This window comes from Cuculus canorus, chromosome 5 (genome assembly GCF_017976375.1).
Source record: "Cuculus canorus isolate bCucCan1 chromosome 5, bCucCan1.pri, whole genome shotgun sequence".
Classification (NCBI taxonomy): Eukaryota; Metazoa; Chordata; class Aves; order Cuculiformes; family Cuculidae; genus Cuculus; species Cuculus canorus.
The window spans coordinates 10080239-10105370 of record NC_071405.1 but is presented as its reverse complement, the minus strand read 5'-3'; the positions used below and the strand labels follow the sequence as shown (position 1 = coordinate 10105370).

The following is a 25132-nucleotide window of genomic DNA, read 5'->3' as shown; positions in this document are numbered from 1 at the left end:
TATTCATCAAAGTCCTACATTTTCCGCATAGTTCATAAAGCACCTAAGCATATCGCTGTTGTATATGCTTAGTAATAAATATCTGTTGTTTTCTCTCAAAGAAACAGATGTATAAATGGAGATAGACCTAGTACATGAGCACCGCACTGCACTCGAGCATGGCTGAAATCTCTGTGATCCAAAGTTATGCCAGTGTCTTTGGGTTTGAGTGTACTGTTTGGTCCTCTCCCACACTCAGTAGAGCAGAGGGGGCTGAGAATTACCTTCCATTCTGGTTAGAAAGAGAGAGGAAGGACAAATTGAAATAAAAACAAAATGTATAAGCCCGTTTCAGCAAAATTAACCGGTCTTCATTCTGTCTAAACATAAAGCGTGGTTCTACAGCTTTGTGTTTCTGGCTTTCTGTACGCAATGGTCAACTGAGTACAACATAAGTTTCCCAATACTAAAAGTCAGCCCAATCCTAGCTCCTATATTCCATGTACATTCCTTTTAACATATCAGAGGCAGCTAGGAAAGGTAGACATAAAACTAACATTAATGGAATAAACCTACAAAGAATAAGGGACTCCATTCCTTTCAGGAAGCCCAAGTCACACACTCTATCTATGTAGTAATAGCCACAGCCATGAAATATGGGTGAGCATTAGTCATGGGGTTATATTCACCTAATGTTTCTGAAAGGAAATTCAGTCATGAACCAACTTCATCACAAACCACAGTTTGTTTGGTCACCTCACCAATCAAGCCATGGGCAGGATATGAAAAACAACTTTGCCATGTCTAGAAGCTCGACTACAGTGACTTAAAAATGGGGCAGAGATAGTGATGGGACCTTGTTGGCAATTACTGCACAGCGACTTGCAGAATAATTTGCAGAACAACTGAGTTGTTTGCAGGATTTGCAATAGCGATGCAGATCCGTAGTAAAGAAAAATGTTTCCAATTCCTTAATGTAAAGCAGGTACCAGCCCTTAAGTACCAGTGAAGAACTTAATCTCTGCGGTGTTAATCAGCATATTTAGCACTGTAAGTGTAACTCACTCCTCCACCCATGCTGTGCTAGCACTTCGTTCACATTAGGGACTCTCTAATGCTGTCTTTGCTGTGGCATGAACAACTCGCAAGAACTCTGTGTGACGTTTCATACAGAGCCAGGTGTTGGTAGGAATTAGCAGGAACTCTGCTCTTCCCTAATGGAGACAATAAGCAGACTCAGCTTACATTACTCAGTCAGAAGATGAAGAATCACTCTGTGCAGTCAGGTCCTGTCAAGTCAGTTTAAATACACTCCCAGCCCATCAAAGGAGGTTTATTTCTAGGATCAGCAGTCTTTGCTGATGACGCCTACATTACAGTTATGGCTGGTTTGCCCTGCTCTGTGCATGCAGAACCTGATGTGTTTGCTTAGTATTTATACAGCTTCGTACAACATAATCTGCAATGAGTTTAGTCATGAACTGGTGACAATTAATTACCAAACCCATCCATCAGAATACTTGGAGAAAGTCAGAGCTACTACAGAGATAGAGTTTGCCCAAGAAGAAGAGGCAGCACAGGCAAAAAGTGTTAACAGATCCACATCTGCTCCTCTGATCCTTTGAAACATGCAGCTCCATTTTGTAATCTAAATGAGACGCCCAATAGCACACAATTTCCAGGAAGGATCCTTTGAGGCCAACAGACTTTTCCTGTACACTTTGCTGTATTTTGTAATTTCCATTCTTTAAGCTTTTCACAGCTCAATTAGACAAAACCATAGGTGACCTGATCTATAGCAGAGGTGATAGTCCCCTGAAGAGAAGCTTGGACAAGACCATTTCCAGGATCCCTCCCAAACAACATTTCTATGATTCTCTGTTCAGCAAGAACCAGGCAGAAGAGAAGCAGAGTAGTTCAGGAAAGATAGGAGCAGTAGGAGTTGAGACATCTTTTCAGCTCTATATGTTTATCATCTTTGGTGAACTGGTATCATAATCTCAAAAGTAGAGAGTATGATACCAGGAGTAGTAACTACATTCACCATAGTAGCAGCCTACAAACCCATCCTGAATCACATCGAATGGTTTGCTTGTCTAAAGTACCTGCTTAGCTGGAGAGACCCAGGAAGAACAGGAGGGTAGAAGGGTTTTTCTCCCTCCAGGTACTTTTAGCTGCTCTACTTCACTTGCAGAGATCTAGAGGGCAGAGGAAAGACCATGGCCTCCACAAGGCATCTTACCTTCTGTGGCATATACGGCTGCCTGCAGAGGTCTGGATGCAGAGCGCTGTGTGTAGATCAAATGGCAGCCAACACGGTAATCTCTTTCAAACCATGACCTATCTCAAGCCTAACATCCAAAGATTAAAGCTACTATATCTTTTCACTAACCTCTCCAGTTTATACAAGCCTCAATTAAAGTCCAAAATTCCTTTCCATTTCGAAGAGTTCAACCCTACTCTCTACAAAGCCCTCAGTTAGTCCTAAAGCCCACCTTCTCCCAGCCTCCCACCCTTCCCACCCCATCCTTGTACTCTATCTACACTGTCACACGTCTCCTTGGTTGCAGTGCCTCACTGCAGTGCCGCAGGGCACAGAGAACACCAAAGAGGTGCTAGCAGCAGTCTCCCCTGATGTATGCCACCCACAGCTGCCGCTGCTCGTCCAGGCTCCATCTGCAGCAGATTCCAAGGCCCCTGCCTTCCCATCAGCTTCCAAAAAGTGCAGCCAGTTCCCTTATAGGTTTTTTTCATTAACTCCATCACTAGGACTGAGCCCACGGGCATTAAGCAGACAGAGTTCTCAGCCACGCTCCAGCCAGCAGCAGAGGCAGCTACAGAGTGAAAACTGAGCTCTTTTGCTTTGTTTCCAAATGTTTCCAGCTTTTTTTTCATATGAGAAAATGGAAGCACAGCAGTAGCTGGATCTTAATTGGGGACAGGTGGGTAACTTGCTGTATTGCAAAGACTAAACAGGTTTTTGGCTGCCAGTACGCTAAAGTGAAATGCCATAGACTTGGGTTACTGGGATCACCGGGTATCTGCTGCTGGCTTCCTGAGTGGCTATGGGCAAGCCAATTCTCCATGCCTCAGTTTCCCCATCTGTAAAATGGAAGCAATAGGATCGTTTGAAACAGTTGGCAACTGTTGATGAAAAATGCCAGAAAACAAATATTGTTAGTAATTAGCAGAAAAAGAACAGAAAGGATTCTTCTTTTCTGACATCATAACACGCTTGCAACCATATTAAGGCCAAAACAAAAGGAAGGGGGTAACTTTCAGAGAACTACCACTCCCCCAAGTGATCTCTGAACCCATATTGTAGAAAACCCACAAAAAACCCTAAGAACATATGTGAAAGAAAAAGGGCGACACTTATAACTACAGGATTGCTTACACAAGAAAGGATTAAGATCTCTAATTTCTTCAGCTTCTTACTTTTATTCTTGCAAGAATCATATATACAAAGAATAAATTACCCCTGTTGAAAGGTCACTAGTAAGAATATCACACAGGGAGCCTCTTAATTAAAGGAGGACCATTGCAAGTGCAACCTGTTGTGAGGTAACGATCAATAGCTCTGTACTAGTTAAGTACAGTCTACCTGCATATCTAAGTTACTAACCTTCTCCCTTGTAGGGTTTTACATCCTCTAGCTCACTGCAAGCCATTTGATAAGTAGCACATCTTCCTACTACTAAAAACATCTCGTGTTGCAGACATTGACTCGGGCTTACACTTCTGATGGTTACCTTGAGAGCGTATGGGATGCAGTTTTTAAACAACTTCCCTTCTCCACACCCCCCCCCGCCCCCCAAAAAAACTGTCTAGGAATATCATGCAACGGGAAATAAGAGTTTTTCTGAAGCATTCGTTGCAATCCCCATTTGTAGCATAATAATGACCAATAAATGAACGTCCAGCCACAAAGAAAATTATTTTGCAAAATGACATAGCACCATATCAGCCCATCAGCAATACTAGAAATGAACAAATGAAGGGAAGATGTTTTTTGGATCTAACTTAAAAAATTAAAACCTATACCATCAAAATAAAAGTTATCTTTATAAGCTAAGAAGAAGTGTTCTTATTTTTAACATATCAGTAAGCCAATGAACATGAAAGCCTTATGGCATCCCTCAACCACCAGCAGCTTTTCCAATAAAACAAAAGGCAGAGAGCACTGAAAACAGCTTCAGAATTAATTGCAAGTTAATTGATTTCAACTGGATCATCAGAGTTGGGCTGTGTAATCAGTCAATCTGTGTTCCCTGCCCTGCCTGGGTGGGGCAGGCCAATCACGGAGCTTTCTGCAGTGTGCTAGTCCTTGCCTGATTGCATTGAGATGTGTCTGTATGTAGATATCTATTTCTCAGAGGTGGATGGATTTTTGCAGTTCCTAAAGAGAAATTCTACGCAGAGACTTTTTTTTTTTTTAAATACATCCACAAGATCATTTGAACAATATCAGCAACGTACGTTACAGCCGCCTTGAAGTTAGACCAAGGACTTAATCCTCCTAAGAGCATGGATTTCTCTGACACAGTCTCAGAAGTATAATCTTTGGAGGTACATTATTATAAGCTTATTTATCATTCAAAGCTTATTAGAAGTTTCTTGTGTAGCATTCCTTGTTTATGAGGATTTTTAAAAACAAGACTTTCCTTCACACAAACCCTGCAGGGATTTAGATGAGCATTCTGATTAAGAAAAAATGAGCTTCCTAATTAATAGTCATTCACCGATTCCTCCAATACCTTAATTAAAATAAACAAGTAGCAGAATTTTAACATGATTATTTCTAATAAGATTTCTTTTTTTAATCAGCTCATTTTACTCCTAATATTTCTGGCAGAAATTGGCCTATTTCTCATTAGGCTCTTTCAGAATCCTGAATCCCTCACTTGTCCTGATAGGGTAATTAAAGACATCTGTACAAGTTTAGAACAAAGATTGTGAAGTCCTAAAGGGGATACATTAAGCGGTTCACATAAATTAAATGTAAGCCTCCTTTACCTTTGGGAAAGTGTTAGTGCTTATTTGCACCAAAAAAATATTTATGGAAACCAAAAACAAATTAATTCAAATAAACAGCAAATACAGTTAATACTCATCTTCTATTACAGGCCTTTGGCTTAGCTATTTTAACAGTTTCCATTTTGTATGTAAATCAAGCATTATTTTCTGCTTGATTTAACACTTAACGTTTTTAATATAAGTCGTTCTTACTAAATTAAGATTAAAAACAAAAATCAAAAGTTTTGTTGCTTTCTTTTGCCTTGAATATATTGGTTCACAATTTTACTGAGGCTGTTGTAAGAGCTGGATGCTATCATCAGTACAAACTGCTAGGTTTCAAAGACAAACTTTCAAATTATAGGAGACACTTCAGAGGCATATTATGGATCAGAGATGCATCAATAGTAGGTTTTAATGCACCTCCTTTAAAGAGTTTGTCTAAGCCATTAGTTAAAATTGCTGTGTCAGGAGGAAGATGGTCATTCATATGTATTAATCTAGTCCTTCAGGAAAATAAACATGGTCTATGTGCTAAATAAGTCTCTGATCCTGCACTAAACATAAAAATTGAAGTACCCATGTAGTTCTCTACATTAAAGCTGCTGATGCTACTAATGTACATTTTGTTACACACTTGTGTAAGGGCTGGGATCACAGGGGCCTTTCTTCCTGTCTAAATGACACCCTAAAAAGGCTGCATCGACTGTGTTATTTCTGGAGTACTGCTAGTTTGCTCATCCCTCCTTGTTTAACATGTGGTATTTCTACTCTTGTGGATGAACATTGCTATAGAATTTAGATAAAGAGAGAAATCACAAAACAACTACAGTTACTGAGATTAAGTGTCCCAGGACACTATTCATCCACAAAGAGATGCAAGTGTTTGCAAAAGAAAGATTCGCTCAGTCCGTTAAACAAAACCACATCCTGAGCTAGCAAGTACTTCTGCTGACTTTAGTAAGTCCACTTCCATGTTTAAAATTGGGCATAGGTAGAAGATGGGGACTTCTGCATAGTCTCCTGCATAAGGCTCTAATAGAAACCGTGTAGTCTCAGAGCAAATGTAAAGTTTTGTCCTGGATAAAAATTTGGTGAACCAGCAAAGTAAGACCATCTTACTAATTTTAATGCTTACCAATCATTTCCCTATGTGGTCACAGGTCTGTAAACAGCTCAGCCCAAGGCCTTCTCAGCTGTAGCTTGTTTAATTTATTAGGCTATTCTGAGAGTTTCTCCCAGAATCCCACCTTTGTGGTATTGTGGTTTCTCAGGAACACATGACTGTGTTCTTATTGTCTCAGAAGTCCTGTCTGTAGAGTATCCGTAGCAACTTCCATAGCAGGCATCCATTTATCCCTTCAGAAGAAAAATCCCACAGAATGGCTGAGCAACAAGGAGAACAAAGCAACCAGGTAGAGATTTACTATGCTGACAGCATTTGCTCTTACTTTCTTCATGTATTACAAGAAATTAAAAAGATTGAGAGAAGTCAAAAAAGAGCCTTATGTCCAGCAGTACTGCTTTGCTCCTGACTTGCACAGCTGAAACCACTGTGAAATGTCACTTATAAAGCAGTTAGAAATGTTTCTGTCTTTTACTTTAATGGGAAGGTCAGTGTTACTTCACTGTTTCTCTGTGGGAGCTGGCAGTAGCCAGGAGTTGTGGGGAACTCTACTAGTCCATGCACCTCCTTGTTGTCTTGTAGAGCAGGAAAATGGGACCGAGGCAAGCCACGGAAAACCTACTATCAAGCATGCAATGCCCAAATCACCACAAAGCAATGTCCAGAAGATCTCTTCAAAAGGTGGATAAATGCATTCAAGTTGATATGGACTTGAATGAGGAGAAACCCGGTGCAGACCTAAACCTTTCTACAATAACTGGCCTTTCCAATAAGCCGCAGGAACCTCCAGGGAATGCGTCACCTTCCCAGCAAGGTGTTTCCTCATCCTCTCAAGGACAGTCTGCCATGCCAGCTCTGCTACCACTGCTCCCACCCCCTCCACCCCTACCCCCTGGGAGTGAGGTGCCTCCTCCACCTCTTCCCATGCCTGGCACAAATGCCCCATCGGTTCCACCTCCCTGGCCATGCAGTAATCCAGAATGTAATCATCTTACTTGTGGTTATGGGGAGAAGCTCCACCCTAAGAAGACACCAACTCTGAAGATGAAGGTTTTTCACTGGCAGAAGCTTCCCTCTGATGTGGTGAGACGTACGTGCTTGTTTGTCACACTGGGCTGAGCGGTTCATTTACTTCACATCCAAACAACAGTGCTCATGTTGGGGGCCTTTAAAAGTCAGGTAGCAAAGATGATCCCATTACTCACTCTCAGTCCTACAAAAAAAAAAAATTAGTAATCACAAATAAGTATGGAAAGCGAGGACTTTGCCAATAAATGGAGGGAATACTGAGAAAAACTCTGAGCTGAGACTTTGTTGTGGCTAAAGTCATATTTTCTTAACCTCTCAGGCTCTAGTAGTTACTTGTTAAAGTGATGTTATGAGTCTGCAGTAATTAAGATTTGTGAAAACACTCTGAATGTGTTGAGTGGGAAGATCTATTGAAGAGTTGTGCTCTGTGGTTCTTCCTAATGAGCTCCTGGAACGTCACTGATGAGTGTCATCTCAGCTGGAGCTTTTACTTTTTCTTTTCTTACACAGCCATAGATACATCACCCATGACCCAAGGCTGAAAACGCCTGCCAGTAGGGCTGGGGAACACGTACGCTCAGAGTAGGACGTATCCTCTAACTTCATTTAATATTGTCCACAGCCATATGATTTGTGGGTTGTTTTTTTTTCCACACACAAAATAACACTAACGTCTGTGGTTAACGTGTGGTCTGCCAGAGGGTTTGCAAGCCCTGTTCGGTTTCAGCAAGGAGTCTGCAAACGTTTCCATTTGTACTGCAGCTTTTAATATTCACATCCCAAAACAGAGATCTCTTAGTTGTTCTCCATTGTGCTTATCATCAAGAAAGGAAGACATCAAGGGTAAGAACTTGCTGCTACATTAAAATACATAACCATGCATGTAAAATCTAGTCTGAGTCACAGTCTGCTCTCTTGGGCAAAGATACAAGTTCAGATCCAGCCCCAGTGCCTTCAGTGCCACTGTTACAACTTCTTTGTGAGGTGAGATCCTTTGTTAAAGATTCCAGTGTTGCAGACAAGCTCATATTTTGAAGCGCAGCATGTTTTTCACATGACTCCTAATGCTTCTGGTAATAATGCTGGGCTTGGAGTCCTTATCTTTTGCTAAGACAGACATTTACCTAATTAGATGCAACACCCTTTTGTGATTTAGGAACCACAATTGTAACAACGTTTGGTTGGCAATAGCAAAAAGTATTTGGAGTAGCCCATTAAGTTCACCTGCTGCCTTCAGTTAAGTGAATTGAATGCAGAAGTAGTTTTCCAGGTTTAATTAGCCTCCAGACCTTTGGGATGTTGTCTATGGAAGCTGCCACTCTTAAATAACTAACGTTTGTCCCAGACTAATGAGCACTGTATTTCATTCATCCTCTAAAATGTTTTTCCTTCCACAAATCACACTGCCTTCAAAGTGCTCCTCTACCTTTGTGGCCCATCTTGAAGTGTTATTCTCTTCCAGAAAGCTGCTCTATGTGGGCTGTGATGGAAGGCAGCAGCAAAGAGCTCATAGAGCCGGACTACAAAAGCTTGGAGCTACTTTTCTGTGTCCCACCTAAGAAGAAAACTGGGCCAAAAATAAAGAAATCAAAAGAGGTACTTGGACTACTCACTTTTTGTAGAGCTTGGCAAAATTCTTGACAGTGAAAAGTTTAAACACTCTTTATTGTTGTCAATCTCCTATAATATTATTACTAGAGAAGACTGAATTTGGCCCAATAAACAAAGCTCTAAGATTTCTGTTACAGTCAAGGTAAATGTGTTTTTAGTTGACTGCTTTTGTTTGTTTTTCTTTTAACAGATCACATTTATAGGTCCAAGGAAAAGTCTCCTTCTGAATATATTTCTGAAGCAGTTTAAGTGGTAAGATTTGAAGACTACCATCTGAACTATTTATCTGATGTATATATGTGTTTATTCTGATATCACACAAAAGAAATTTAGCTGAAATACTTTACAGCTGCTGTCTTTCTTTAGTAAGAAGTCAACTTTTTTAACTAATGAGATGTGGTAGTCTCTTTCCAGGCAATTAATATCATGTCTGAAACTGGTAAACCTAAAACTGAACACCACTAATTCCTAAAGAGGCAATATTTATCAATAGCAGTAAATTCATGTGTAAACATATTTTTCTTTGCTACTATTATTATTGACATAAATAACAATTACTTACAGGACCCATTAGCGAAGATTCTGGATTGGAAGTTTCAAGTAACTTAAATAATTTTAAAGCAATATCTCCAGAAATTCAGATCCAGAATTGCATATATTTTTTATTCACAGTTTTTCTAGAAGTTCTATAATTTTCTACAATTAAACAAGTGGAAATGTACCAATTCACAGCCTTCACTGGGTAGGGGGGACGGGGGAAGCAAAAGAAAGTAATCTGTACTAGTTTTTGGCAAAGTAGCTTTACTCAGACTCCCTGAAAGAGGAAAACTGATTTTCTGCTCTCATCTTGTGCTTTGTGCACTGCCCCATGTTACAAGGGCTTGAAAAAGAAACTCAGCCTAGGAATTCCATTGTGTTAAGAATGAATGAGAATCAGTCAGAGGGATTTTTCATTCTAGCCTTTTTCCATCGCAACCTGCTTCTCGGTGGGGAAAAGCTGTTCATGGCCTAATCCGGTTGCTGTTTCCTCTTTCTGCGTTATTCCCTGGGCAGCAGCTGTGCTCTCCCGAGAGCAGCTGGTGACTGTAGGATCAAAGACTTGAGCCCCACTCGCACTCATGAGGGATGAGGCTGCTTTGCAGTTGGGTCTTAGATCTACGAATATCAATGGCTACAGGAAGCCAAGCTCTCCACAGCCCAAACCAGAGCAGTATGGACTCATTTTAAAGACGTGTTGTCTGCTAAAGTTTCAAGGAAGTATCTTAGTTATAACCTTCTGGGATATTTACAAATACTTCTCGGTAGGTGGAGAGCCATTGGTTTTAGCCATGGTTTTGCTGGAAGCAGTGGAGAAATTCCAAAGTAAATCTCTTCTCAGTGACATTGAACATCCACAGTAAAAGCAAAGCCTTCTGGGTTTGTTGTATAAAGATGAACAAAGCCCAGAAAGGTCATCTGAATTATGAGGAATATTGCTTTAGGCTCAAACAAATCCTTTCCTTTTCATATCCCCACTGTACTTCTGAGGACTAAGATCCAAAACGTGATGGGAGGCAAGTATAGTAAGAATTCATTTACTTCTACAGTGCTGGCTGAGAGACTGGAGTCTCTTCTGTTTGGCATGTAACTACTCCCTACACTGTTGCTCCACAGCATCTCTCTCTTTCCTACAGCTCTAATGAAGAGATTGTTGCCCTGATTCAGAAAGGAGATAGCTCCAAGTTGGATGTTGAGTCACTGAAGCAGCTACTTAAACTGCTGCCTGAAAACCCTGAGGTATCTATTAAATATGTTATTCTGATGGAGTTCAGTGTATTTTATGCTCAGGCTGAAACATTTACACTGCAGAGGTAAGCAGCTATGACCAGAGCCTGCATCCTCCAGCACCATCTCAATGAGTGACCTTCCAAGGTAGACCGGTGGGAAGTCAGTCCTAGCAGCAGTCTGGCCCCTTCACACAAAGATTAAGCAACAGGACACTGGGAGACTCAATGCAGGTGTAGACAAACTGCTGCTCCCTATTCCCATTATTTTAATTAGATGGATGAAGTACATTAATATTTGTGAACTTAGGGTGAATAAAGTGCCTTTTAGAACAGTTTTGTGTGAGGAGAAAGGACCCGTCTTTTTAAAGGCGCTGCTAGACTTGGATGCATTGTATTTTGCTCAAGCCCTGCCTGTGGATCAGGGATTCATCATACAAAGTGCTGTACAAATGCAGATGACCTTCCAGTCAAAACAAAACACAAGTGTTTGCCCTTGCAAGCCAGTTCATGTACACAATATATTGTTCATCTGTCACAGTCCCAGTGCCTTTGCACACAGCAGGTTCAGAAAAGCCAATAAAGTGATTGTGAACCAGAAATATTTGTGTGGGTATTTTACTGTTTTATTCCTTGTTAGATAAACAGCCTGAAATCTTGCAAAGAAGAAAAATCAGAACTAGCAAATGCCGATCAGTTTTATCTCCACCTCTTGGAAGTTCCTAGGTAAGCAAAATTTTCTTGGTCTTCAACCTATAAGAGTGGTTCTTATAAGATCTGTCCGTAAGAATTGAGGTGTCAGTTTCCTGTGCTAGAGGGTTGTTCCTGATATTCAGCCTTCAGGATAAATCATCTGACTGCTATTTGTAGAGCTGGTTTCAGAAACCTTTCCTTCCAAAAGGCCGAACAGACTTTCAAGACACCTTTGGCAAACTACTGTTAAACTAACCTCAGTATTAAGTTAGTGAGAAAACTCTTGGCTATTGTACAGTTACTGTCTGTAAGGCATGAAGCTGCAGACGGAACCTGCCACCAGGCTGCTGGTTCACTCCACCCTTGGTTTAGAGATTCTATTCTACTACAGAAAGGCCACAGACTTGTGAGTGAATTCCAGCAGTGCCTGTGCTTTCTCCACCTCTCTCATTTTTACCAAGTCAGATGAGGTGCACACAGAGAAGTCTTTATGGTGTTCATAAAAGCATAGTGATATGTCGTAATTCATAGCAATAAAGGACATCACTGCAAATATATTTTGAATTTCTGTTTGGAAAGTGAAAAGGAAGAACAAAAGTCCTGGCTAGTGCTGCCCAAGAACTGTAAAAAATACGGCCTCATTATGCAATGAAGTCGCTGCCAGATGTCAGCACAACACTGCTTTCTGAAAGCAGAGATGATAATAGTTTCTACGACATCTTTGGAAATATCTAAGTGTTTGATTTATTTATAATCCAGTTCTTGTGCGAGGGCATAAAAGAGAACATAATGATGGTAGTGCACTTTGCCTAAAATGGGTGATTCTCTTGCTGAACACAAGCCAGTTAATCAAGCCTGTGGGGTTTGTTTTTGTGGTGTTTGGTGGGTATTTTTTTCCGCTGATCTCTTTTAGCTACCAGTTGCGGATTGAATGTATGCTGATTTGTGAGGAAACAAAAATTCTTCTGGAGTGTCTGTGGCCAAAAGCACAAGCCGTCAGAACAGCCTGCGAAAGTAAGTACATCAGCACAGGCTCAGCCATAGGAAGCCTCTCTTCTCCTTGAATGGGAATCAGTGGTAGCCTATGCTATAATTTAATCAAAATTAACCTCTTAATTGCTGAATTTATAGAAAATATCAAAATGATTGTGCAGATTCCTGCTTCTAGAACTTGTTCTGAAGCATTACAGTTTGCGCTGTCCTGCTCTGAGGTGGAACTTCTGTCAACATGAATAACACAGATCTCTCTCCTGTCAGTGGTTCTGCAGAGAAGAAGGAAATTTCCTTTATGTCAGTGCCAGATTCTGTTAGAATGTAGGTTAAATTTTTGCATGCCACAGAGATTTTAATAACAGATCATTCTGTTTTTTCCCATAGTGCGTGCTGGTTGCAGTCTAGCTTATCTCTGTGGTGAAGAAGGACACAGTGATATAACAGAACATGGTTTGACTTCCAAAATGGATGTCCCTGATAACATTCACCAGTGTTCCAGGAACTCCCTCCACACAAAATTAGCCTTGGTTTTAAGTCAGGTCTTCCATGAAGTTGCTCTTGGATCTTAAGTTCAACAGTTTTGTAGAGTCATTGACCTCCTGTTGAATAGTCAAATTGCAAAACTTTTGTTTATGTTTGCACATAAAACTCACCTATACCTGACTGTCTGATGTCCACACTATAGTTACTCTTTACTGTGTTGCACTCAACAACTCTCTGCAGTCCTACTGTGTTGTCCCTGTCCCCTCTGCATCCCATTCCATGGGTCAACATTTCTGTTCTAGTTCTGACAAGAACTTTAATCTTACCTTAGATTATCCTGCAAAAAGGCAAAGCTTTTGGTTATCAATCTCACTAACAATGGCAAAGAGGCAAAAAGCCCTTTGCTTTTCTTAACCTAGAATAACGTGTGCTGGAAAATGGGACTTGTTGGCTTTCACAAGTTTTTATATGCTTTCTCATATGCTGTTCCACCTCATGAACGGCTATAGGGATGACAGGATAACTAGTTTTCCATATATTTGTAGAGAAGAGACCTCAGTAGAAACTTACTCATTCCACTTCCATTCAGCTGATTTATTTCTGTACTGGCATATTTCCAAATCTATAACAATGTCTTGACATAATCTTGGATGAGAATTTTGTTATCCTTACTGTAAAACCTAAGGAAAATCCTATCTCAGACTATGTAATTTATTGAAAATGTCTCTCTTTTTATTCTTCAGCACTTCTTACCAGTCATCGACTGCCAGTTTTCTGCCAATTGATTCTTAAAGTGGGAAACTTTCTGAATTATGTAAGTAAACCGATTTCTTTAATTGCTGTATTTATAAAGATAACAGTGAATACAAATTCAAGACTCAGAACTGAAGGAAGAAACCTTTTCCTGTATCTTCTAGGGACATCACACTGGAGATGCTGGAGGTTTTAAAATTAATGCCTTGCTCAGACTAACAGAAACAAAAGCAAACCAAAGTCATATTACTCTGCTTCACCATATTTTGGAGGTACAGAAAACCTGAAATTATTCCTGTTTGTATTGTTCTCAAATATTCTTTCCCCAGAAATCTAGGGGCTTTACCCCTAGTAGCATCCACTACATGTGTCAGGATGGTAAGCCTCTGTGGCCAAAATATGATGAAAGTTTTTCCACTGCTCTCTGTGCTGATTGGTTCAAATCTGTACGCAGCCGTGTTTAGAGAATTAACACTAGGCTTCCTTTCTCAAGTTCGCTTAGTATGTCTGCTTGCTGTTTTCTTTCTCTTCTTCTCCAACTGCTCTCTCGTGTTGACATGTCTCCCAAATGCAGCTGTCAAATGAAATTAATTTTAGCCCTATGAAGACAAAATCTCAGGTCAGCTCATGTGCTGTGACAGCACATGGGATGTAAGCCTGAGCAGTTAAAAGAGCTTTTTGCTTTCTTTTTAACTCCCTGTGTGTGCCAACATGAGAAAAACAATGAACAAGACTAAATTTACCCCTGCACTTATAAGAATGAAAACCGAGGTGTTAGTTTTTCAGTGCTGACGTTGTTCAGGAGAAAGTCTTTCTTACTCTTTGACTGACTGTGCAAGGTAATCATTTTTACTTCAATTTTAGGAGGCTGAAAAAAACCATACAGATCTGCTGCAGCTTCCCAGAGATCTTGACTTTGTTTCCAAGGCAGTGGGGTAGGACATTACCGTTTGTTTTTGCCATGTACGAATTGCCAACCTCTTTAAACCCAACAAGGAGCTGAGTCATTTTGTGGTGGTGTAATAAGATCACAGGACTTCTCTGCTGTGGGAGAGGTTCTCTTCTAACACCAAACAATTTCAAGATTTATGAATCAATGTGGTTAGTATTTTTCATGTGGAGCTCAGTGGGATTTTTACTATCGGATGCTCCAGTGCTACACAGAAGTAAAACTGTGTACACAGTGAACTTGCTCATTTTCAAGGACCAGATTCTTCTTCCATATATTGCAACAGAAACATACCTTCCCCGAACTTTGTCAGTCATGCTCATGTGCAAGACTTTCAGGAGGCACATCCGCAGAAGGGAGGCAGTGACTGGGGCTATTTGCTGGAAATCAGGGGACCTCAGGAGTCCTGAGCTGAATAGCAGCACAAGTTTCCTTTATAAGCGAGTAGAAAGAAATAAATCTAATCCTGCAGACTTTCCTCCATGTGCCTGATGAAAGCCTCATGAGTCTAACACCAGCTTTTTTGTGTTTAGAATGGGAAAAACACATGTAGATGTTTTAAATCATACTAATAAGAATCTATACTTCATAGCATCAGGCTTAACATAATATTTTTAAATCCTGTTATGAATGCATAGCAAATTTCAGTGTTTTAATTTTACTTAATTTTAGAAGTGGGGTAATGTGTAAAGCTGGAGACAGACTGACATTGTTAAGTAGTTGCTAAATAATTAAATATAAAAAGCCTTTTTATTCAGTGATACAACAGCAAGTATTTTGGCTTTTGTGAGTTGTCTATGCAGAATTTAAGTTAGGTGTTGTTTTGAAACATGAATTTCATTTGGGGTTGTGTAATGGAAATGCTTTTGTTGCCTGAAATCAAATCTTGCTGGCTGATGAGATAAATGTGCTCTTTTTTATAAAGTAAGTGCTCTCTAGTTTAGTCAAACTCTCAAACTTACAAAACTAATTCACCAATCAACCTTCAGAGAACTGTTTCAATGCAAATCCTGCATGGGACTCTTCCAGTCCTGCTCACATCTGGATGCACCATGAAATACCACATCAGGTTTTGCTGATTCCGTATTTTTTGTCTGACACAAAGATAGACAACCAGAATCATAAGGGATGTTGATTTGGCAGTGTAACATATTGGGTCGCCAGGTGAACTAAACAAACTCTGAGAACAGATACAATTTTGGACTAAGATTAGGGAGAAAAGGCAAGCAGGGAGAAGAAAGAACCAAGTAAGGATGGTATTTGCCTGTGTTAGTAAGGAGATGAGCCTGTGTTGCCTATGAATGAAAATAGGCTGGAAAGTTTGGAGGACATTTTTGAATACTAGAGCAGTGAGGTTCCTCCACAGTCTGTCCAGGGACATAATGAAGGCAAAAGAACAGTTTCTTTCTTAGACAATGGTTTGATCACTTGGAAGAGGAATTATATAGATGAGGACCTGCAAAAGGTAGTGTAAGGATTGGACACTTAAGTCTACCTTAATTCGCAGAGATAACATTGTTACTGATAACAAAAGACTCACCCCTTTAATTTACTATCCCTTTTGTGGACCTTTCAGAATCTCCTTCGACGCCATGCGGGCTGAGGCAGGTGCCAATTTGAAGAAACTGTTGGAAATAGAGAAGCGTTTATTTTTGTCTACAGATGATTTAAAAATACAGTATGCAAAATCTGTTCAAGTAGGTAATGTGGGTGTGACACGCTTCCCATCCTTCTTCCTAAAAAACTTTAATTCTCTTCTTAAAGTCTCTGTAATTCAAGTTGCAAGTAGACATACGTTATGGGTATAATCTGGAGAGAATCTTTCTTATATAAGAAAGAATTTCTTCACAATGAGAGTGGTGAGGTGTTGGAACAGGTTGCCCAGGGAAGTTGTGGCTGCCCCATCCCTGGAGATGTTGAAGGCCAGGTTGGATGGGGCGTTGGGCAGGCTGATCTAGTGGGATGCCCCTGCCCATGGCAGGGGGGTGGAACTGGATGATCTTCAAGGTCCCTTGCAACCCTCACTATTCTATGATTCTATGACATAGATCTCTATGAGAAAGGGGCCTTAACTACACCGCCCCTGGGCTCTGGTAGAGGGAGCAATCCAGATTTTCTTCCACTGCTGTAAAGTGGTATCATTATAAGGAAACAGCTGAGGACTCGTCAGCTTTGTGCGTGTGCATAAGAAAGGAAGGTCCTAAGAATGAAATGTAGGATGCGACTATAAGTGTGTACAGTGCAGTATAGAAGCATGTTTTGCCTCACTGTTCTTCAGCAAAGGGGAAGTGAGCAGATTTGCAACATGCTTTTTATTGCATGTATTTCCAAACATTCTAGCTTTTGATGTTCTCAAACCAGGGTCACTTAACTACAGTTGACATCCTGGTGCTGTATCTCCCTTGATCAGTCATCCCAGGTTGTGCCAAATTTCCATGTGGTTGCATGATGGCGGTGGCAACAGACAAGCTGCTGCTTTGGGCCAAATGAAACTGGGGGGAATTCAGCTTGTTCAATTACACATTGTGAACTTAATTGTGAGTTTTTAAAGCACTAACTGTGCTGGGTGAACTGGCTGGAGTTTTCTGGGCAGCTCAGAATAGGCTGCTACTTAATATGCATAAAATTGTGTTGCAAACTGTGTCTCAGGGCAGTCTCGATGCTTCAAAGGACCTGCAGAAGGAGTTTGCCATCATTGAAAAGAAGAAGGAAGAACTTGCTGATTATCTTTGTGAAGATCGAAAAAAAATGTCTTTGGAAGACATATTTGGCACAATGAAAACCTTCAGAGAGCTCTTCCTCAAGGCTTTACAGGTGGTTTGCATTTGTGACTGTTTAGAAACAGATGGAGAACTTCTGGGGTTTTTTTTTTGAGTGAGCAAGAATTTATTTATTCTTCTACTCCAAGCTGGGCTACTTAAACACAGGCTGCAGGAGTAAATGAAAGTAACTTTCTTGCAACTGAAAGCAACTTTTCTTGAAAGTACATTTGCTTGCAACCTGTAGTGAGAAATGAGCGTGCAGGCAAATATAAAATGAGATTTAGGTTTTTTTGCTACAGAGAACTAAGAATGCTCCAAGCTGTTGTTCCCACTATAAAATCATTAATCAGTCCTCAGTGCAATGGGATCTTAGTGGCATGTGAAAGAATGAGCAAACTGACATGCTTTATAGGCTTTGCCTATTGGCAAATACACCTTTTGCCTATTGGCAAATTAATTAGAAAGCATATATACATGTATGTATTTCATCGTAGTAATTAGCTCAAAGCAGTATATTTTGTGTCCTCTACAAAACAAAAAAACTCCCAGGAGATTATATTTGGCACTTTGGTGTAAGATTTACTGCCTTCAAAAAGGAGTAAGAAAACAGCAACTTCACCTTAAAGGTTAAGTAGAGCACTGCTCAATTAATAAGCTTTCAGTAAACCTTTATTTCACATCCCTCGATACATACTGCACACCTGAGATAGGGTACTTCATCTGGGGTTTTCTTAATGCCAGGCAATAGTGGTTTCACATTTACAAATTTTAACAGCAACAATCACCCACTCCTGTGCTGACTCCAAGTGAGACCCAGACAGGATTTGCCCCCTGTAGAAAAAATTATCCACATTACAAGAAGTATTGCAAGAATACAGATGGCCACGCTAGGCAATGTCAAGGCAAGAGAGGATGAAGGAGTGCTCATAGTTTCAAATGAAAACAAAGGAGCTTCTGAGGAAGTGCTGGAAGATGAAAAACATGTACTGTAATGTTCCCACTACTTGTTTCTCCTGTGAGGCACTGGACTTCAATTTTGTAAGCAATACAGCTACCCAGGCTTCAAAATTATGTGATAGAGCCACAGACAGTCTGGAAAACAAGCCCTACAAACCACATATCCTTTGGCAGTACATATGACCCTTGAAGTCTCTAAAAATCTAGGCAGGAAGGAAAGAATTAAGAACCTCATGGCTCAGCACCTGTGGAGAGCTACACTGGAAAATTGCTGTGAAGGGTAAATCCAGCAACTGCAGTTCCTATAAGGAACAGACCCAATAAAGGTTATGTAGTGTCCTAGTACAGCTGCAAAATATTTAAACTCCTTCTTTGGGTGCTACTTGTTCACTCACTGGTTGGTAGCCACTGACTGGTTGGAGCAGCTGGAAAGAAGCTTCTTTTTATCTACCCAATATGTAAACCCCCTTTCATCCTATTTTTGGTTCCAGTTCTCTGCAGCACCTCACCTCAAGGTACCACGGCTGTTAGTCACTTTGTATGCTTCTATTACCTCAGTTGTAGAGCTGTAATGTAATCTCCTCTCCCTTCTTGCCTTGCCTTCTCCCTATCACTGTAGTAAAGATATTATTTGTGCTTGAAACAGCAACGTGCTGAGAAGTTGAAGGTTTTCATTTTCTAAAGCATCTTTTTGTTCTGTAGTTTTAATTTTTATGCTGGAATCAGCCACATGCATCATCTCTTTCTGTGCCATTTGACAGAAGCTTTAAGGTTGAGGCGTAACTTTTATTTTGAGATGAGTTTTCTGTGTAAAGCAGGTCTCTTAGCGCTACCAAAATCCTTGGTGCTGTCTTTCCATTTTGACATCAAATAAGAAGGGAAATAATTTTGATAAATAGCAGTCCTTCACAGCTCCTAAGTTTGCCTAGAGAAATTTTGATTTTGTTTCTTTGTTTAAACAAAATCCTTTTCCATTCCCTGAGGGTTATTTCTGGTCTCTTATTCTTCAGGTAACAAAAGCTGAGCTGCATGAATGAAATTACTATAATAAGAATCTGCCCTCTTCCTCTCTATCTGCTTGAAGAAGTGAGGGGGAGAAAAAAAAAAAAAGGCTTTTCAAACACCCAAATGCTTCCCCAAAACTGAAATGGTAAAAAGGAGCTGGTTTTTCACCCAAAGCTGATGACTGTTTTACCAATTCTCAAAAAATAAAAGGAGCAGATGGCAGGGGAAAGGAGATGGCAGGGAGAAAAAAGCTTCCCAATTCAACAACGAAAAAAAGAAAAGAGAAGTAGAATTATAGATACACTGAGAACTGAGCTGTAAAATTGCAGGGAAAAGAAACACTGTGTAAGTATGAGGGATTGGAAGAACCATTTGATTTCCCTTAGCACTTGCAGCTGTTCAAAGAGGGGAGCTCCCAGCAAAGAGGCTGTCTAATCTCAGGAAAAGGAGAAAAAAAGATCAAACAAAATCTGCTCTAGGAAGTACTTGGTTGATGACAGAGGTTACATAGACAGCTCTACACAGGGATGATTTCTCCAAGTGCTCCCCTAGGATAACAAGTCTGGAGCAGCTGCCCTGTAGTAGAGTGCATATGGTGTTGGAACAGGATGTGCTTTAGATAGTGTGGGGATAAACAGTTGTCATGGAGCATCTTTTCACTCAAAGATCAAGCAAGTATCTAACATCCCACAAAGTGTAAATCCAATGTGATATCCATTTTACATTTAATCCCATCCATACAGCTGCCCTCAGTAATCCAGGAGATAGAGAAGGGCTTGTTGAAAATTCATTGCTCTGCCTTGCTTCCATTCTAACCTGAGCGTTCTTGTGTTGAAGAAACTCTTTTAAGAGTGTGTTTGTGTTGAATCATTATGAATAATTTTAATTTCTCTGAACAATTAATTTCAGGCTTGCTTAATCCATAAATTTGTTCCTCATGATTTGGTTTGTTCTCAGTAGCACACGTGCTGCTCAAGTAGCAGGACAATGTATGCTTGAATTCACCTCCTTTTCTTCTTGTGGCATATCACATAGAGACATTCTCCCAGTTTCTCAGCAGCTGTTATATCTCAAAGACATTAGGCTAAGACACAGCAAGAATTTGTCAGGTGAGCATGCAGGAGGCATACAGTGATGAAGGGCTTTTAGCCCTTCTCTAAGACTTTACCACCTGTACCTCATTCTTTTGGAAGCACGCTCCATTCAAGGCAACTCTATCCTTTTCTTTTCTTGTCAAGAGTACACAGTTTTTTTCCTCCTTTTCTAGGCATCCAGTATAGGCCTTCATAATCTTGAGCTTATAATGCTCCTAGATTTCAGAGAGATTAACTTTACTAACGTTCACGATTTTTCTTTATTTGTCTGGAAACTTTTGTGGGCCAAAGGATTCTAAGCTTTAACTCTCTGTAAAGGCTCTGAGAAACCTGTGCATGCTTCCTGTGATTTCTTCAGCCCATCTTGTGGAAATAGTGGCAAATTATCCACAACAATCAACCAAATCTATTACTACTATGGAAAAATCTCTTTGCTGCTGCCAAACTCTCTGCAAGGGAGACCAAACATGTCTCAAGAATCCTATCTGAACCAAATTACCAACATCTTTCCTAGATTTTGTAACATGACACAGCTGCACCCTCGTCTTAACACCACAAATCTCTATGACAGCAGGCCGGACAACTACTGATCTACCTACAACACATAGGTTAGCTACTGACTGGCTGCAATTGAAAGCAGGCAATCTTCCAGGTGGTGATGGCAAGGTTCTGATGGAGGTGCAGCTCTGGAACAAGGACTGCAAAAGCTTTACAGAAAAAGGCTTTTGTCATCTTGATGTTTTGCTGCAGTTAGTTCAGATGCACCCTCACCTAAGGTTGTGCTACTTGTCAAAACCCAGATATACTCCTTTAGTGAGTACAGTTCTTCCTTTACTAGGAGTAATCATTCACTTTCTTTTTCTTTCTCCATTAATCATATCAACCCAGTACCAGCAGCTCCGTGGAAAACAGAGTCCTGCCTTGTCTGTGTAAATCCCAGCAGGATTTATGCCACCCTGGCAGTTGTGTGACTGGTAAAAACAGACATCCAATTTGGAGAGCCAGTGAACACTAGTGCAGAAAGACAGCAGGCAAATTTAATGAGTGCCTGAAGAGAAATTATGAATTGCTGTTGAAAACAGTTGAGTTCCTGAAATTTCTAGTAGAAGTCACTGAATACAAACAATATAAAATCAAGGTTGCTATGGGATAAATCTCCAGAATGCTAATTAAACTAGTGTTCTGTTTTGTGGACAAAGGGTCTAATTAAGAATACATTTCACTCCATATTGAATGTTGCAGATAAAGCTAATGGAATAGTTCACTAGTAACATCATCATATGGAGAAGGCCAACTGGAATAACCAGGAAGCTCTGTTCTGCTATTTGCCTCAAACCCCAGCAGCTGAGAGTTTAAAGTGTGCACAGGGCATATTTAGAATAGCTATTCACTCTAAATTGAGAGATCCTTGACCAGTTTTTCCTCTAGTAACTAATTTTATTTATTTATTTATTTATTTCTCATTCTGTCTGGACACAGGAAAATCAAGAGAGGAAGGCGCAAACCGGAAAGTCTGAGAAAAGGAAGAAACAGCTTAAAGGAGAAGATGCAAAGAGGCTGAAAGGAGAGTATGGAAATTAATTCTGGTTTTATTAGCCAGTCTTTTGTCAGTTAGGAGGAAAATATCTCTTTAGCTGTGGATGATCTAATACAATGAGAGTGAGTTTTCCATGGATTATGTTGTTGTTGACCAGATAGTATAGTAAGACATCAATGTGCAAGCACATCTGAATGCTTGGAAGAAATCATGCCGGGGATGTTAGTAAAAATATCACTTCCAATGAGTAAGTTACTACCACTTTGCTTAGAGGTGGGTCATATCCTGCTATTGCTCTGAATGGCTGCTGGAAGACTTTTAGGGATGTAGAAATTTGCATGTACTTGAACTTCGACCTGTACTGTATCATTGTGGTAGGCAAGTTGTGTCAGATTTTACTGTTACCATAACATTTCCTTTTTTTCTGATTAGAGGTCTGATTCCTTAAAGGGTTATGTGTGTGCTTAAAAAAGCATCTGTGCTTTTATATCTAACTGATATAAATGCAGAAAAGCATTTGCTGTGCTGGGTCTACGTGGGTATGAGGCATTTCTAGTGCTAAGATTGCCATGTGTATATTTTAAAATATTATTTTGGCAAATACTTGACATCCACTTTACTTTAAGGTTTCTGCCAATAACATTTGGTTATGATTCTTGGTTCTTCAGAGAAACACTGCAAAAATGGCATTATTAATTGCTGTAAATATTACATCAGGTGCTCACCCTTTGGAAGACTCTGGTTTTTCTTGTGTCTGGTGTTTACACAAATGGCCTTATCTTAGTTCCTCTTCCACAGTTACTCATCTCTAGAAATACATTTTTTAAATACATAAAATTAATTGAAAGCTGTCCAAAACAAAGTTTTCAATATTGTTGAGCAAGCTGTACTGCAAATACATTTTATCTACTTTGCAATTGTAATGTGCTTAATGTAAAGCTGCAGGTTAAAACAATAAATGCTTCTGCTGTAAATACAGAAAAGTAACTTAGTATTTGGTAAAATAAAATTATAAAGTGACATTCAGCTTTAGGATTAAAGGTGTGCTTCAACCCTGTGAGGAGAAGGAGTGCCAGACCAAAAGAACCTTCTGCGCTTCCAAACCACAGATTAGGTATAACTGTTGTAATTTTTGGTCCTTTGCAAGAAGATGGATTTAATTATTGGGATATAAACTTAAACATAAGAGAGCATTTAGACTCTGAATTGGTTTTCAGTACTTATTTAAGAAAACTGTGAGTAGCACTGTTGACAATGAGAATCAGGCATTTATTAATCTATTTTTATCTGCATCAGGATATGGTGACAAAATATAGAGGGTATCAGCTCTGGCATGGCAGGATGTTGAAGCTCATCTTAACAATTAGTCTATGTATAAAACTTTTCTTGATGATATAATTAAATTAAGTAACTGTGCGTTTATTTTCTGAAGGAGGGAATGAAAAGATAGTATAGCTAGTAAAACCCTCTTAGCATGTGCTTACAGGATTATCAAGGCCTGGTTCCACAAAGAATTAAGTACACCTTTAGCTTTGCAGGTATCTCCCTTGAAGCCAGCAATATACAGCACGAGGAGTAATCCTGTGCATAAATCTTTTCAGGCCCCAATCCTACAGCCTCTGAATCTCTGACCTTAACTCCAGTCACATGCTCTGTCAGTGGCAATATCTGGTTTATCCAGTTGTCTGAGGATCATTTCTCTGCAGCTGACAGATCCGCACGGACAGCACACGGCAGCAAAGTCTCTCAGAGCAGGCAATAACCTTGCTCTCTAGAGTTCAAACAGAAGAGGTGAAGGCAGAAGCAGTCATCATTGATGCATTATTAGCAGATTACAAGGGAAGGCTTGCAGCTACTGAAAACTGCCACGAACTAAGTTGAGTCAGAAATAGTTAACAAAATTCAGATGTATGCCATGATTAAGAGAACGGAGCGATATCCTACTTGATTCCATGTATTAAAAACAGCTTTCCCACAAATGAAATTTAAGATATAACCTCCTAAAAAAGTTTGGTGACAAGCTTCTGCTGATTCCAAGGAATCATACATCTAGGGGGTTGGGTTTTTTAACTCCTCTGAACATGTTTCACACACGTATTTATATTAATTTTTTCCTATGCTTGCTGATAGACTAAGGAGCTATCCTGTTTTATTTTCCTCAGCTTCTTTTACAGCACCTTCCATTGCTGGGCATTTAAATTCTTCAGGCAAACAGTATGAGATACTTGCAAAGGCCAATTCTATATGTTACTTCAAGAAAAAATAACATATTAAAATATATTGTAATACATGTGTGTTATCTCAAGAGAAATAACATATAGAGGTTTCTTTAGCTAACGAAGTGGAAAAATGATCTGCTTCTAATGCAAATTTGGGGCATAGCTAATTATCAAAGTAAGAAACAGAACAAACACTATTAAGAAATGAAAATGTGCAGTTAATTATTGAGGATTTATATATGTAGCTTTAATACTGTAACTGGAGGAGAAAACGAAATGGTACTAAAAGACGAAGAGCAAGTAAAGTTTGATGAACAGTACAGGAGTTCCACAGTATAACTACCATTGCTGCATATAGAAACCAACTGCAAAAGCAGACACTCCCTCCCAGTCCAATTTCGTTAGTGGATATATTCAGCGTCAAATACAAGAGCTTTTTTCTGGCGAAATTCTTATTGTTTGTACTTACATGGGAATTAATTATTTCACTGTAAGTAACAAACATATATGATAAACTGTCATCAGCATAAACTGGTCTTGCAAAAGCATCTAGTCTTCAAGAGCTGGGGATATAAGCAAATATTCTGCTGCTGAAAGCTTACTGGGTTGCTGTTGCATTGATTTGATTTGCTTTTTTAAAACAAGTAATAATGTTTTAAAAATATGTATTAAGGACAAGTACAACTTTGAACACAGAGTTTACTTACAGAATTCTACATTGCACTCTAGTATGTATTTGTAGTCCAGGATGTTTCTCACTTTTGTGTATGTTCATTTCAGTAAATAGAGCTAAATAAATGTACCTGAATCGGTGAGGCTTATTAGTTCTGGTTTTAAATCACGTATGGCAAATAAGACTGCATGCAACTGCTTTTCCTGTGCTGATTGTGAATACTGTCATGGTATTTTTATTTCATTTATTTTTAAGTGCAACTGAAAGGGCAGACTACCTGACTCTTAATCACCTAAATAAGATGGTGAATAAATGAAAACAAGCTTCTTAATTGCATCTGGCAAATATAAAACTGTTAAGCAGCTAGATTAATGCCACATGAACTCCAGAAAACTGCAGTTTTCATATCTGAAACTTGACCCTGCACCCTGGAGTTCAATGAGTTTGCCATAGTTCTTTTACTGGGAGTCTGTAAAAGAACAGACTCCAG

The 25132-nt window shown here is 39.7% G+C and overlaps 1 protein-coding gene across 1 annotated transcript; it reads left to right on the top strand.

Annotated features, from left to right (window-relative positions):
• Positions 1-6778: 6778 nt before the first annotated feature.
• Positions 6779-24567, top strand: LOC128852231 (inverted formin-2-like). The gene is made up of 12 exons (XM_054066990.1): positions 6779-7211; positions 8613-8746; positions 8952-9013; positions 10435-10537; positions 11165-11250; positions 12131-12231; positions 13437-13507; positions 13611-13718; positions 14311-14381; positions 15972-16092; positions 17045-17209; positions 21693-24567. Exons 1-12 carry the CDS (start codon positions 6779-6781, stop codon positions 21792-21794), a joined length of 1557 nt encoding a protein of 518 aa, XP_053922965.1. The 3' UTR covers positions 21795-24567.
• The last annotated feature ends 565 nt before the right edge of the window (positions 24568-25132 follow it).